Source organism: Anomalospiza imberbis, chromosome 17 (genome assembly GCF_031753505.1).
Source record: "Anomalospiza imberbis isolate Cuckoo-Finch-1a 21T00152 chromosome 17, ASM3175350v1, whole genome shotgun sequence".
Classification (NCBI taxonomy): Eukaryota; Metazoa; Chordata; class Aves; order Passeriformes; family Viduidae; genus Anomalospiza; species Anomalospiza imberbis.
In genome coordinates, this window is record NC_089697.1 from 9,155,329 (window position 1) to 9,168,040 (window position 12,712).

The 12,712-nt window shown below is 49.1% G+C and overlaps 2 protein-coding genes across 2 annotated transcripts in view; both read left to right on the top strand.

The window, feature by feature from the left end:
- Positions 1-12,712, top strand: part of DIDO1 (death inducer-obliterator 1) — a 153,784-nt gene that overhangs the window by 19,571 nt on the left and 121,501 nt on the right. The window lies entirely within an intron of this gene.
- BHLHE23 (basic helix-loop-helix family member e23) lies at positions 9,774-11,614 on the top strand. The gene has a single exon (XM_068207923.1). It carries the CDS (start codon positions 9,950-9,952, stop codon positions 10,622-10,624), a length of 675 nt encoding a protein of 224 aa, XP_068064024.1. The 5' UTR covers positions 9,774-9,949; the 3' UTR covers positions 10,625-11,614.

A 12,712-nucleotide genomic window follows, 5' to 3' on the forward strand; every position in this document is an offset into this window, starting at 1 on the left:
GGGCTCCAAAACACTTGAGTCCAATTCAGAAGGATGCTGGTGGGAAAAAAAATCTCCACAGTGTTTATTACCCTGGTCTAGATGCATTAATTCTTACGTGATTCAGTACAACACCCTCTTCCCTGGACCAAGCTCCACCTCCAAGATAACAAGTGTTCAGGAATTACCACATCTAAACAGACATATAAAACCTGGGCTTTTTTTCTAGGTCTCTTCTTGTCTTTGGGTGAAACTCTGCCCTGTTGATGTCAGTTGGAAACTGCTGTTGACTTTACTGGGAGCAAGGATTATATTGTCTTCTGGGGAAATACAAACAGTTACTTTCAGAGCCATTAACAGAAGGAGGAGAGAAATCTCTGGTCAATAATAAGCTAAGCCTAGGAAAATAAAAATGCAGTTCTCTGTCACCTTGGAAAGATCAACATCCTTTGTCATGTGGTGTTTATTCAGCAGAACAACAACTGCATTTGTGCTTTTGAAGGGAAATGAAAGGGGAAAGTAGCAGGAGGGGGAATGGGGGAGATCTGAGCATAGGAATGTACTGCCACTCCAGCCTGCTATCATTAAACCACATCAGAACTTCATAATCATGGTGTTTAATTAAACAACAGAGGCATGAGTTTATGCATTAATAATGAGGCCTAGCACTTTAGCATGTCAGGCTAAATACAGTTTTAAATTAATAATGTAGCACCACAGCATTAGTGAGAAAATGAAATCTTATTAACAACTTAATAAAGTCCCTTATTTGCTAAAGTTCCAGCTCTCAGGGAACAGTATTATAGCAAAGCATTTGCATCCCTTAAGGGGGCAGATGGGAGGAGGTGCTGCTTTCTCACACCCTCCGTAATTCCATTATATATAGCTCCCATAGTGACTAAATATTGCCTGGTGTCTGCCAAATGATGCCTTATGGTGCTTCTAAACCTGGGTGTGACATGCTGGGTAATCTGCAGACACTCTTTTTAGACACCCAGGAAGGACATTGCCTCCCTTTTTTCTGGAGAGCCTGCAGGGGATGGATGGAGCACTGCCCACCAGAGCAGTGCTCTGCAATCTTTTGTGGATGGTCCTCTCAGGGCCAGGACTGCAAACACTGCTCAGTTAAAGACAAGGGACTGAAGCACAGAGAGCAGCTGAGAGCATGAGGAATGGCAGAAAGCAATGATTTCCTCTGGCTTCCAGGGTTTGAAGCCATCAGCCGATCCCTCACAACAGCCTTTATAAGCATTCTTGAACTGCTCAGTTTAGAGTGTTTTATTTTCAGGACAGACTGAGGGTGTGCATGGTGAGGTACTCCAGCTCTGCTGATAGGAGCTACTATTGAAGCTACAGAAGCTCCAGCAATTTATAACCAGGGTTTCACAAGCTTTTAGCTTCTTGATTCTCACTGATTCACAGACCTGGGCCACCTCAGGCACGCAGTGAATTGGTAAAAGGCTAAAGACTGGGGCCCCATCTCAGCCCTACAGCAGAATCTGAAGCCCAGGGCCAGGTTTCCACTAGTTGATGTGTTTGACACAAATTTACCTACCAAATTCCCTTAAATCCAGAGAAGCAGCTCAGTATCTCTGCCATCCAAGTGCTGGGTCTCTCTCCACAGGCTTAAAGTTCCATCTGGGCTCACTTTGCTGAGGAAACAAAGAACAAGCTGCAGGGCCATAATGAAATGAGTAATGTGGGGACAAGATCCAAAGTCAATGAGCTGACTTGAAATAGCTGAGCATCAAGGCCATGGAGAACTGACAGCAGCAAAGCCACGACCAGCCACAGCCACGAAATTCAAGAGAGATCATTAAAAAAGATTAATAGAGACAGGAGCACACAAGGTATATCCAGCTATGAGCCTGTCAAAGAAGGGTCTCTTTGGGATATAAAACACTGATCAAACCTCTTGTGCAGCTTGAAAGCTATTGAATTAGGATGGAAATCAGCCAGCAGCATCACTGACTGTTGAAGACAGGATTGGAGAAAAGCAGTGGGTCAAATCCTACCTTTGGTTGTGCTCATGACACCGTAGAGCTATTTCCTGTTCCTTCCCCTTCTGTCTGCATTCCCTAATTTTGCTCTGAATTTGTTGGACAATAAGTAACCTTTCAGAGTGCTGGAAGAGCACATGAATGATTTGGGTAAGACCCTAACAATTCCCCTTCTCATGGTTACAACTCACTTGAAAAGGAATGGCCTTCCATATTCCATGACCCCGAATTTAATTTGCATTTTCCATTATCCCATATCTTGCTACAGAAAAATTACTGATCTTGCAAGAAATTGGACATGAGATTCTCATTGTGACCTTTTTTTTGTCTCAGTTAGTGCCCAGTTTGATGGAATGAGGAGGAAGATGGGACAGAATGACCAGTGGGGAGCAGATTTCCTTGTGTGCACTGGGAGCCCTGACCTGCATGCAGAGCCTGCCTGTCCATTCACCTCCTCCTGCAGACACCCAGGGAATGTGGGTTCCACTTGGAAACCACAGAGTTCATGGCAAGTAGCAGCTTGTGCACTCTTTGTGCAAATGAAACATCCAGGACATAAAAATCACCTTGGTGTGCCTTGTCTTCCATCTCCTCTGTTAAATAATAAATAGAAGCCTAATGGAACTGAGCATGACTGCAGGATGCAGTGCAAGTGAAGGCAGAGCAGACCTGTGTGTTCCCCCTTACTTCATCATCAGTGAGTAAATGGGTCACTGGTGAATGAGATCTAAGTAAATCTCCATCCCTTTTTTATTCTGTCTTTATCCTCAACCTACTGCAGTGAGATATGGCTCAAAATCACACACCCCTACTACAAAACAATAAATAGAAACATTACAAATTATCTCATCAAACTGCCTTATGTTTCTACTCTGAGCTCAAGAAAACTTCAACAAATAAAGCTTTTCATTCTGGAAATCCTTCATTTGGTTTTTAATTGTGCAGCAGGATGTCTTGGGATCTGGTCTTTTTCTCCCCCCTTTTTTTTAAATTTTCTATTTATTAATATTTAATCTCTGCACAGTGCAGAAGAAAATCATTTCTGCAATAACACCAGAATGGGAGGGTTAGAAATCAATAGCCAAGCTCTCACAAGACACATTCAATCCCTTCTTAATCCATTTTCAACTGCTCCCTTGCCTTATTAGAACAGCCAAGTTTTCCCTCACTCATTAGGTTGGGATATTCACGTTGCAGGAGGGAACTGAAAGCTCCCAGAGAAGCACAAACCTCTGGAAAAGCAGGAAAGAGAACAAAGCATTTTTGTTTGGGGCAGAAGCCTGGGCATCACGCTGTACCCAAAACCTTGCTTTAAAAGCCTTCTGATTAAAGCCTGTCCCCATTTCCCCGAATCGTGGCACATCCTGCATCCACTGGCAGCCCCGAGCCACTGGAACATCTTTCCCTTTTAGATTTCCTTCAGGGCCATCTGTCACACCCAGCTCTCTCAAGCACCTCAAGCATCACCTCCTCTTCTCACGGGTCAGTTCTGCAGAGGTGTGAGAGCCAAACAAGCACTGTCAGTGGGAGAAGCCAGAAAGTCAGTGAGCAGGAGAATCCCCTTCACCTTCCTTAGTGCCTCGAAGGTTTAAGGATAGGACAACATGGGCTTGTTATATGGGCTTGAGCACAGACACCAAAACCCATGGCTACCAGTCTGACCATGCACCACCTTGACCAAGCCACACCATGACTACACAGAGCTTTCAGCTCTGAACAGCCAGCCCACCCCTTCCTTCTGCATCCTGCTGCTTCCATCAACACTTTCTTCTTGGCAAACCAAACACCTTCCCATGGGTATCGTGCAGCCCCCGGCTTCCCCCAGCACTCTGTTTTATTTCATTGAAGGAAGGCAACACCTTTGCTTGCACTCCAAGGTGGCTGCTGGGGTCCCTGTCACTGCCTTGTCTTCAGTAGTTGCATGTTCTGGGATAAAGTTCTACATAAGAAAATTCAAGCTTTCCCTGAAAATACGTGCTTACTCCTCTCTGTGCAGGGCTCAGTATCTGTACATCCTTTCCCTCAGCAGAAGTAATAATGAGAGCTGTTCAGTTTTTAGAGGGTGTAGCCAGAGCTAAGGATCGTTCATGCATTTCTAGCTGCCATAAAGAACTTTGTCCTAGTGCTGAAGGGCCGGTAGTGTCAGGAGACCGGGCAGGAGGAGCAAGAGAAGGAGACTGGGACGGGAGCAGCAAGAACTGCACATCCGCTTTAAACATCCTGTATCCTTCTGCTAGACAGAAGCAGAGCCAGATGGCAAAGAGAGGATGATGTGCCCTTGTTCTCCTCAGGGCAGGGCTCCTGTGGCTCCGTGCCCGGCAGCACATCCAAGGCTGGCTGTGCCTGTCCCTCCTGCCCGCCCTGCGGACCCTCCCCTGCGGCACCGCCGCTGCCTCCGAGCCCGGCTCATGCAAGAAGAGACTTTGCCAGCAGAGGGAACTGCAGACCGGATAATCGCTCCTTCCCCGCTGAAACACTCACCAAAACCCGCAGCCACGCTGAGTCTCTCCTCTCCTGCTTGGAAAAGAGATGTTTCAGACTCCTCTGCCGCTGCTCTTGACCAACGTGCTGCTGGTTGGTTTGGTTGTTGAGAGCTTTGTTTTTTATTGTATTAAAAAAATATAATACTAATCCTGCTAATCCCTATAGCTATCTTCTTGCTGCCATCTAGTGAAGGGGAAAAAGTATGACTTGAGTGACATAAGCAGAGCAAAACCAATCCCAGAGGCTTGTACTTGTTAAACAAACTCTAATTTTCAATAAACTGTTTCAAAACAACCTTTAAAGTTGCATGAAGATTTCCCTTTTGGAAATCTCCTTCATAAAATGCCCTCCTAGGTTCTTAAATGGATGACTGCTGGTGAAAGTCTGACTTTGTCATCACTTTGTCTGAAGAACAATCCAAGAGTGACCATTTTGTTGTACCGAAACTTTCATACTGCTCTTAAAAGCTGTGGGAATTGTGGTGGTCTTTGCAGGATCAGTAATGGAAGATTTCACTGCTTTTTATATCACCATGAATACACAATTACCATAAGAGGATCACAAGCACGGGCTCTACACAGACACCTAATTTCTCAGGCGAGGTTTTATCAGCAGAATCAAACTCCTTGTTAGGACCTGAGTGAGCTGCAGGACTGCGAACAGGAGCCTTATATCCAGAGTCCTGTGCCTCAGCCATAAGATCTTCCTTCCCCTAGATAAGATTGGTACGTTCCTGCATGTCTCAGGAATTTTTGGGAGGAAAGCCTCAGCTGTGTGACAGACAGGTGACAAACAGAGTCAGCAGAAACACAAACACTTCAGCAGCTCCAGTTCCTGTTGCATTCCTGCCATGCTTCCATGACCTCTGGCCAGTCCAGACCTGTGGTTTTGGCACACACCTGCCAGAGTGAGCTCTGCCTGCTTTCCCCACCTTGAATTTTTATCTCTACCCACCAAACAGCCAGACCCAGCACAGCATTGCCACTGCCTGTGCTTTTCCTACACAGCTGTTCTTGCTGGTTTCCTGCTGTTACACACAGGGGATGAAATATTCACCCACCACTTCCAGCAGTTCCAGGGAGCTTCCAGCAGAGCAACTCCGCTCATCCCACCACCTTCTGCACCCACAGAAAATGATCTAGTCTAGGTTTCAATGCTTGAACACCTCTTTGCTTTCCACCCTCGTTGTGTTTGCCTGGGTATAAGATCCAAACCCTGACGTGCTTGCAGCAGTGGGCAGGGCTGTATTTCCCGGTATCCACAGCACGGGTGTGGGATTGCAACCTGAGACCCGAACGCGCTCCTGGCTCTCACTGTGCCACTCAGCCTTGGGGGGCACTTCGGAATTTGTAGCATTTTGCCCACCTCTGGCTCGATGCCGAGGAGCCGGGTGGGTGCCGGGGGGCGGTGGGTGCCCGCTCCCCTCCGGTGGTCGCTAGATGTCAGCACGGGACCGCCAGCCCGGCCCCGGGGACGGACAGACCCGTCCCGACAGACCCGCACCGCTCCCGGGACAGACAGACAGACCCATCCCGACAGACCCGCACCGCTCCCGGGACAGACAGACAGACCCGTCCCGACAGACCCGCACCGCTCCCGGGACAGACAGACAGACCCATCCCGACAGACCCGCACCGCTCCCGGGACAGACAGACAGACCCATCCCGACAGACCCGCACCGCTCCCGGGACAGACAGACAGACCCATCCCGACAGACCCGCACCGCTCCCGGGACAGACAGACAGACCCATCCCGACAGACCCGCACCGCTCCCGGGACAGACAGACAGACCCATCCCGACAGACCCGCACCGCTCCCGGGACAGACAGACAGACCCATCCCGACAGACCCGCACCGCTCCCGGGACAGACAGACAGACCCGTCCCGACAGACCCGCACCGCTCCCGGGACAGACAGACAGACCCGTCCCGACAGACCCGCACCGCTCCCGGGACAGACAGACAGACCCATCCCGACAGACCCGCACCGCTCCCGGGACAGACAGACAGACCCGTCCCGACAGACCCGCACCGCTCCCGGGACAGACAGACAGACCCATCCCGACAGACCCGCACCGCTCCCGGGACAGACAGACAGACCCGTCCCGACAGACCCGCACCGCTCCCGGGACAGACAGACAGACCCGTCCCGACAGACCCGCACCGCTCCCGGGACAGACAGACAGACCCGTCCCGACAGACCCGCACCGCTCCCGGGACAGACAGACAGACCCATCCCGACAGACCCGCACCGCTCCCGGGACAGACAGACAGACCCGTCCCGACAGACCCGCACCGCTCCCGGGACAGACAGACAGACCCATCCCGACAGACCCGCACCGCTCCCGGGACAGACAGACAGACCCATCCCGACAGACCCGCACCGCTCCCGGGACAGACAGACAGACCCATCCCGACAGACCCGCACCGCTCTCGGCACAGACATGTAGGGAATTCAGAAACCAAATCATTGATGCTGCCGGTTATTTATAAAATGTTTGTGACTTGAAAGAGTCTTAGTGAAGGTATGGGTCCTGCCCTGAGGAATTAACAATACCTGTTATAATCTCAGCAATTATAGTCTGCTATTAATTATTAAATATTTACAAGTTTTGAATATGTAAAACACTGGAAGAAATAAATCCCACTTTAAAACTGGTAAGTACTCAACAACATGTGATAGATTTATTTCCTGCTGCATATGTCCTTTTTTCCCCCAAAACACTTGGAAAAGATTTTGTTTTCTGCCATGGTCTTCCACATAAGTCACTCCTTTCTGGGTTTTTTTGGGTTTGTTTGTTTTTTGGTTTTTTTTTTTTTTTTTTTTTTTTTTTTTTTTTTGTCTTCCTTTTTTTTTTCTTTTTTCTTTTTTTGTTCCAGTTTAACATGTCAAAATCTAAATTCCTGTTTCTCAGTTTTCAGTGAGAAACTAGGTTGAGTATTTTCAAAGATGTCTATTAACTGCTGCAATTTGAGGGAGAAGTCCAAAACAAATTCTTCCATGTGCACTTTTTTGGTAGCACATTAAACCCGAATGAATTTCAGATTCATGCAGGCTCCAAATGATTCCTCTCAGCTGTGAGTTTTGGAATTACATACAAAGCATCAAATCCTCCTGCTCTGTTCTCCTGTAGCTGATGCACCGCCCAATCTACCATTCAGTGCTGAAACAACCCTTGAAGAACTAATCTGTTTAATAAACCATGGGAGAGCCCGTGTGAGAAGTGTTTGCTTCTAATTTTCAGCCCACTTAGATGCACGTGACATTCTTAGAAAGCTGGTAGTACTTGCAGCATGTCTTTACAACCAGAATTCTTGAAACTTTATTACACCACTGGTCCTTCTCATTGCAAGATCTTAACACGTTACCAAAAAAGTAAATCATTTGTAGCAGGGGACAAGCCTGCTTTTAACATTTCCTCTACATCTGTCTAATGGGAATTGCTTATGCCAGTGATGATATTCTGGTACCTCCTTCCATTTGTCTGTTATGACTTGGAGTGTGGGACTGGCTCCAGAGATGAGAAGACACGCTGTTCTCACTTGTATTTGAAAGTCACAGTGGATATATAGAGTGTCACCATGAATATATAGAGTGATCTGTCCCAGGAGTAGCTAAGTGGTTCAATTCTCATAAAACAATTAAGTTACTAAAATCAGTAATTGGTCTTCATGGTTGGATAAACCCGATAAGGGGAGCAAAAGGGAGATGTGACCATATTGTAACATTCAAACACTGGAGGTGAGGTAAGAGAACTTCAGTGGAAAGTATGATGGACAAACCTGCTGCACACTCTGATGCCAGGCTCGGACAGAGCCAGTTTTATGTGCTCCACTCCTCCAAAAAGCAGAAACACAACTTCCCAGATGTGCACTCAGAGCAGGGGAGCAGCCTCGTTCAGGCTGCAGCTCTGCTAGCACGGCTGGGGGTGAACGTGTCACTGCTCATCTCGGCTCTCCTGGCTCTGATGTGGAGAAGGAAGGGAGACAAGCTCGTCATTTCTCGTTAGCACACAGCACACACAGGGAGCTGATGGGAAGGGGACAAGCCAACTGCACTTCGGAGAGGGCCTGAGAAAAACAAACCACATTCTGGAAAAAGCCTCCTGTCACCATAACACCCAGGCTATTTACTACAGCTGATAAACTGCCAGGTGCATCTGCAGCAACTGGTTGCCTCTGCCTGCAGGCAATATTCACCTGCTCGCATCTAAGTGTCACTGCACAGGATTCAGGATTCATCCCAACCTTTCCAAGCAGACCAGGCACGTGTCATGCATGGAGAAAGCCAGGAATGCCCTTATGTTATCTGTAAAACAAACCTCAGTAATATGAACTAGCCTCCAAACTCTAAAGAAAGAAATTGGGATCTCTTTCTGTTGCAATTAAAGTTTAGTCCCTTGTTGTCATCTTGCTGCAGGAATATGGGACTAAATTCCTGATTGTCCTTCTCCATGGAGCTCCACCTTTGCCAGTGGTTGCCTCAGACTCTCTCTGAGGTTCCTCCATGGATCAGATGGCACCAGCCACAGTGATGATTCCTCCCACACTGCAGGCCATGGTGTGGTTGTTTTCTGTCCCAGTGTCACGCTCTGCTGCTGGTACCCACAGCTGGGGAGGACGCAGGGTCCCTTCAGGGAAGGGCTGGGTCATCATGGATCTAAACTTTTCCTGGCACATGGAAAAGAGGAACACTGTGAGCCCCTGAAGGAAACGGGACTAGATGGGGCCTTTGCCTGGGAAATGTCCCTGCACAACAGATGACTCCTCTGTCAAACCCACCTAAACCACCACGACTCCAGGTACGCCGTGGTGCTTCCCTGCACTTCCAGCATCCAGGGGCAGTGCGTTAGGGGAAGAAGGGAAGGGAAGGGAAGGGAAGGGAAGGGAAGGGAAGGGAAGGGAAGGGAAGGGAAGGGAAGGGAAGGGAAGGGAAGGGAAGAAGGGAAGGGAAGGGAAGGGAAGGGAAGGGAAGGGAAGGGAAGGGAAGGGAAGGGAAGGGAAGGGAAGGGAAGGGAAGGGAAGGGAAGGGAAGGGAAGGGAAGGGAAGGGAAGGGAAGGGAAGGGAAGGGAAGGGAAGGGAAGGGAAGGGAAGGGAAGGGAAGGGAAGGGAAGGGAAGGGAAGGGAAGGGAAGGGAAGGGAAGGGAAGGGAAGGGAAGGGAAGGGAAGGGAAGGGAAGGGAAGGGAAGGGAAGGGAAGGGAAGGGAAGGGAAGGGAAGGGAAGGGAAGGGAAGGGAAGGGAAGGGAAGGGAAGGGAAGGGAAGGGAAGGGAAGGGAAGGGAAGGGAAGGGAAGGGAAGCACGCTGCCCTGCGATTGGCGGCGGGTGTCCCCGCGGCTCCTGTCGGCGATATAAGTGCGGCGGGGCCGTTCTGCGCTCACTGCCCGCCCCCAGCCCGGGCGCAGCGCCGAGCGGAGCGGAGCGGCGGGGCCGCCTCCTCCTCCTCCTCAGCGCCCAGGCAGCGGCGGCCGAGCGGGATTCCCGGCCATGGCTGAGCTCAAGTCGCTGGGCAGCGAGGCGTACCTGGCGCTGGCCCCGGGCTACGGGCCCTCGGCTTTCGCCTACGGGGCCGTGCGCGGGGGCGCCGAGGGCCCGCGGGGCGCTTACGCCGGGGGCGGCGGGGCGGACTTCCACGCCGGGGCGATGGGCAAGTCGGCGGAGAGCAGCGGCGAGCAGAGCGGCGACGAGGAGGACGGCTTCGAGGCGGGCGTGAAGGGCGGCGCGGGCTTCGAGCGAGAGGGGAAGCTGAAGGGGGGAGCCCTGGGCAAGAAGCCCAAGGAGCAGCGCTCGCTGCGCCTCAGCATCAACGCGCGGGAGCGGCGGCGGATGCACGACCTGAACGACGCGCTGGACGGGCTGCGCTCCGTCATCCCCTACGCCCACAGCCCCTCGGTGCGGAAACTCTCCAAAATCGCCACGCTGCTCCTGGCCAAGAACTACATCCTCATGCAGGCGCAGGCCCTGGAGGAGATGCGGCGGCTGGTGGCCTACCTGAACCAGGGCCAGGCGCTGAGCGCCCCGCTGCCCGCCACCCTCAACCCCTTCGGACAGTCGCCCGTGTACCCCTTCGGCGGCGCGGCCGTGCCCGGCTGCCCCGAGAAATGCACTGCCTTCACAGGAGCCGCCTCCGCCCTCTGCAAACACTGTAACGACAAGCCTTGACTTCTGCCTTCTTCGGGCTTTTCCTTTCTTTTGGGTATTTTTTTGGGTTTGGTTGGTTGGGGTTTTTTTTTATTTGGTTTGGTTGGTTGGTTGGTTGGTTTTGGGTTTGTTTTGTGTGGGGTTGTTTTTTTGTTTTGTTTTGTTTTGGGTTTTTTTTTGGGTTTTGGTTTTGGTTTTTTTTTTTTTTTTTTTTTTTTGGTTGGTTGGTTTGGGTTTTTTTCTGTGCACTTTTCTTTCCACTGCCATCAGCCCTGCCTTCCTTCCATCAGTTAAGTCCGGGTTTTCTTTTTTGTTCTTCTCTTAAATACCCCCCTCCCCATTTGGAAATATTTGGCAGTCCACGTGGACCCCCAAAACACCCACTTTCTACTTTGTTTAGTTCCCCCCTCACATGCAACTTCATCTTCCCAGCCTGTCAGTGGATTGTGAGCGTAATGTTGCTTTTCGCTTGCTCTGAGCTGCGAAGTTTTTGAGCAGTTTTGAAACAGAACTATAGAAAAACAGAGAGGGAGCGAGATCTGGAAATGGAAACCTGAGTGAATTTGCTTTGGCATGATCGACCTGTGTTAAAAATAGATTAAAAGGAGGAAGGGGAAGCAAAATCCAGCTGCAAACTATGCAATGTTTCAGAATCATGGGCGGAGGGGGTTCTGTGTAGCCGGCTGGGGTTGGACTGCACCCGCACATCCAAATGGAAATCATTTGGTCAGAGCTCACGGGAGGGGGGAAGTCCAGGACTCTTGCTAAAACAATTGATGCTTCAAAGTAAGATGCTTTTTTTTTTTTTTTTTCTCTCTTAAAATAATTAACCCGTTCTTGGACTGAGAGGAACCTGTGATTGTATGCTAATGCTTGCTGTTTGCCTGTTTCTCAGCTTGGTTAAGTTTTCCAGATGATTTTCCAAAGTCGTTGCTCATCATGATAAACAAAGCAAAAGGTGACTTAACATATTTATATGTATTTATAATAAATAAAAGTCATGAATAACCACTTTCTCTGTCCTACATGTCTCTAAAATCAGCTGGCAGTCCCTGCAAAACCCCTGCTGGAGTCAGGTAAAGCAGAAATGGATGCAGCAGGAGCAGCTGTGTGAACTTAGGGGAATGATCAGAATACTTGGAAAAACCTCGTGGATATTCATCTCCTTATCAGCAGGGATTTGCATTTTTTTCTCCAGTTTCTCCTGATTCATGAGCACACAAAAAAACGTTGCTAATGTCTGACTCTGAGTTAAGCAGGGATTTAGGTTGTGTATTCTGACACTTGCTGGGGAATGCTGTGCCCTGAAAGTTGTGTGTAACTGGGGTTATTGTAACAGTGAGCTTAGCTCTGAGCACCCCCATGGAAAACATGGCAGGGAAGGAAATCGCTTAAAAACTCTGCTTATCCCTTTGGCTGGTTTGCTGTTCTATCTACAGCTTGACCCGAGATCTACATCTGGGGTTTGGGCCACTTAATATCATGACTGAGCTAATGATCTCTTGCCAATATTGACTGTGCTCGTACAAAGTTGCAAAGTGCGTCTGGCGCTGGCTGAGTTCTCCGTGTCGCTTATGTTGGGTTACTTTGGTTTTTCGGTTTACATTGTTCAACGCTTTGGTGCCTTGTATGCTTCACTAGTAATTAAATAATAATAATAATAGTAATAGTAATAATAATAATAGAGGTGCATTCAGTGCTTTCTGTTTGGGCTGGAAATACCCACCCAATGTCAGAGCAACCACGTAAACTGGTACAGTCGCAGCCTCAGGGGCTCGAGCTGTCCGTGGCCATTTGTGTTAGGAGTGGGGTGTAACTATTTAGGGTTATTAAACCAATTTCCATGCCTGTCGCTAGTGCTATGCTAATTTGAAAAGGACTGCCATCCCTCTGAATCGCTTGTCCATGGCACTTAATTTTAATTAATACATTTCCAAAAGACTTTTTGTGTTTGGAAAACGAAGTGCGTGATTAAGCTTTATTCATAAAGACATATGTTTGAAACTGGTTCCTGCTCATTTCCATTTTTATATATTCATTTCTTTCCTGTAATTAAAAAAAAAGGGGAAAAATAGAGTAGATTTACAGAACAATTTATGTCTAGTACCT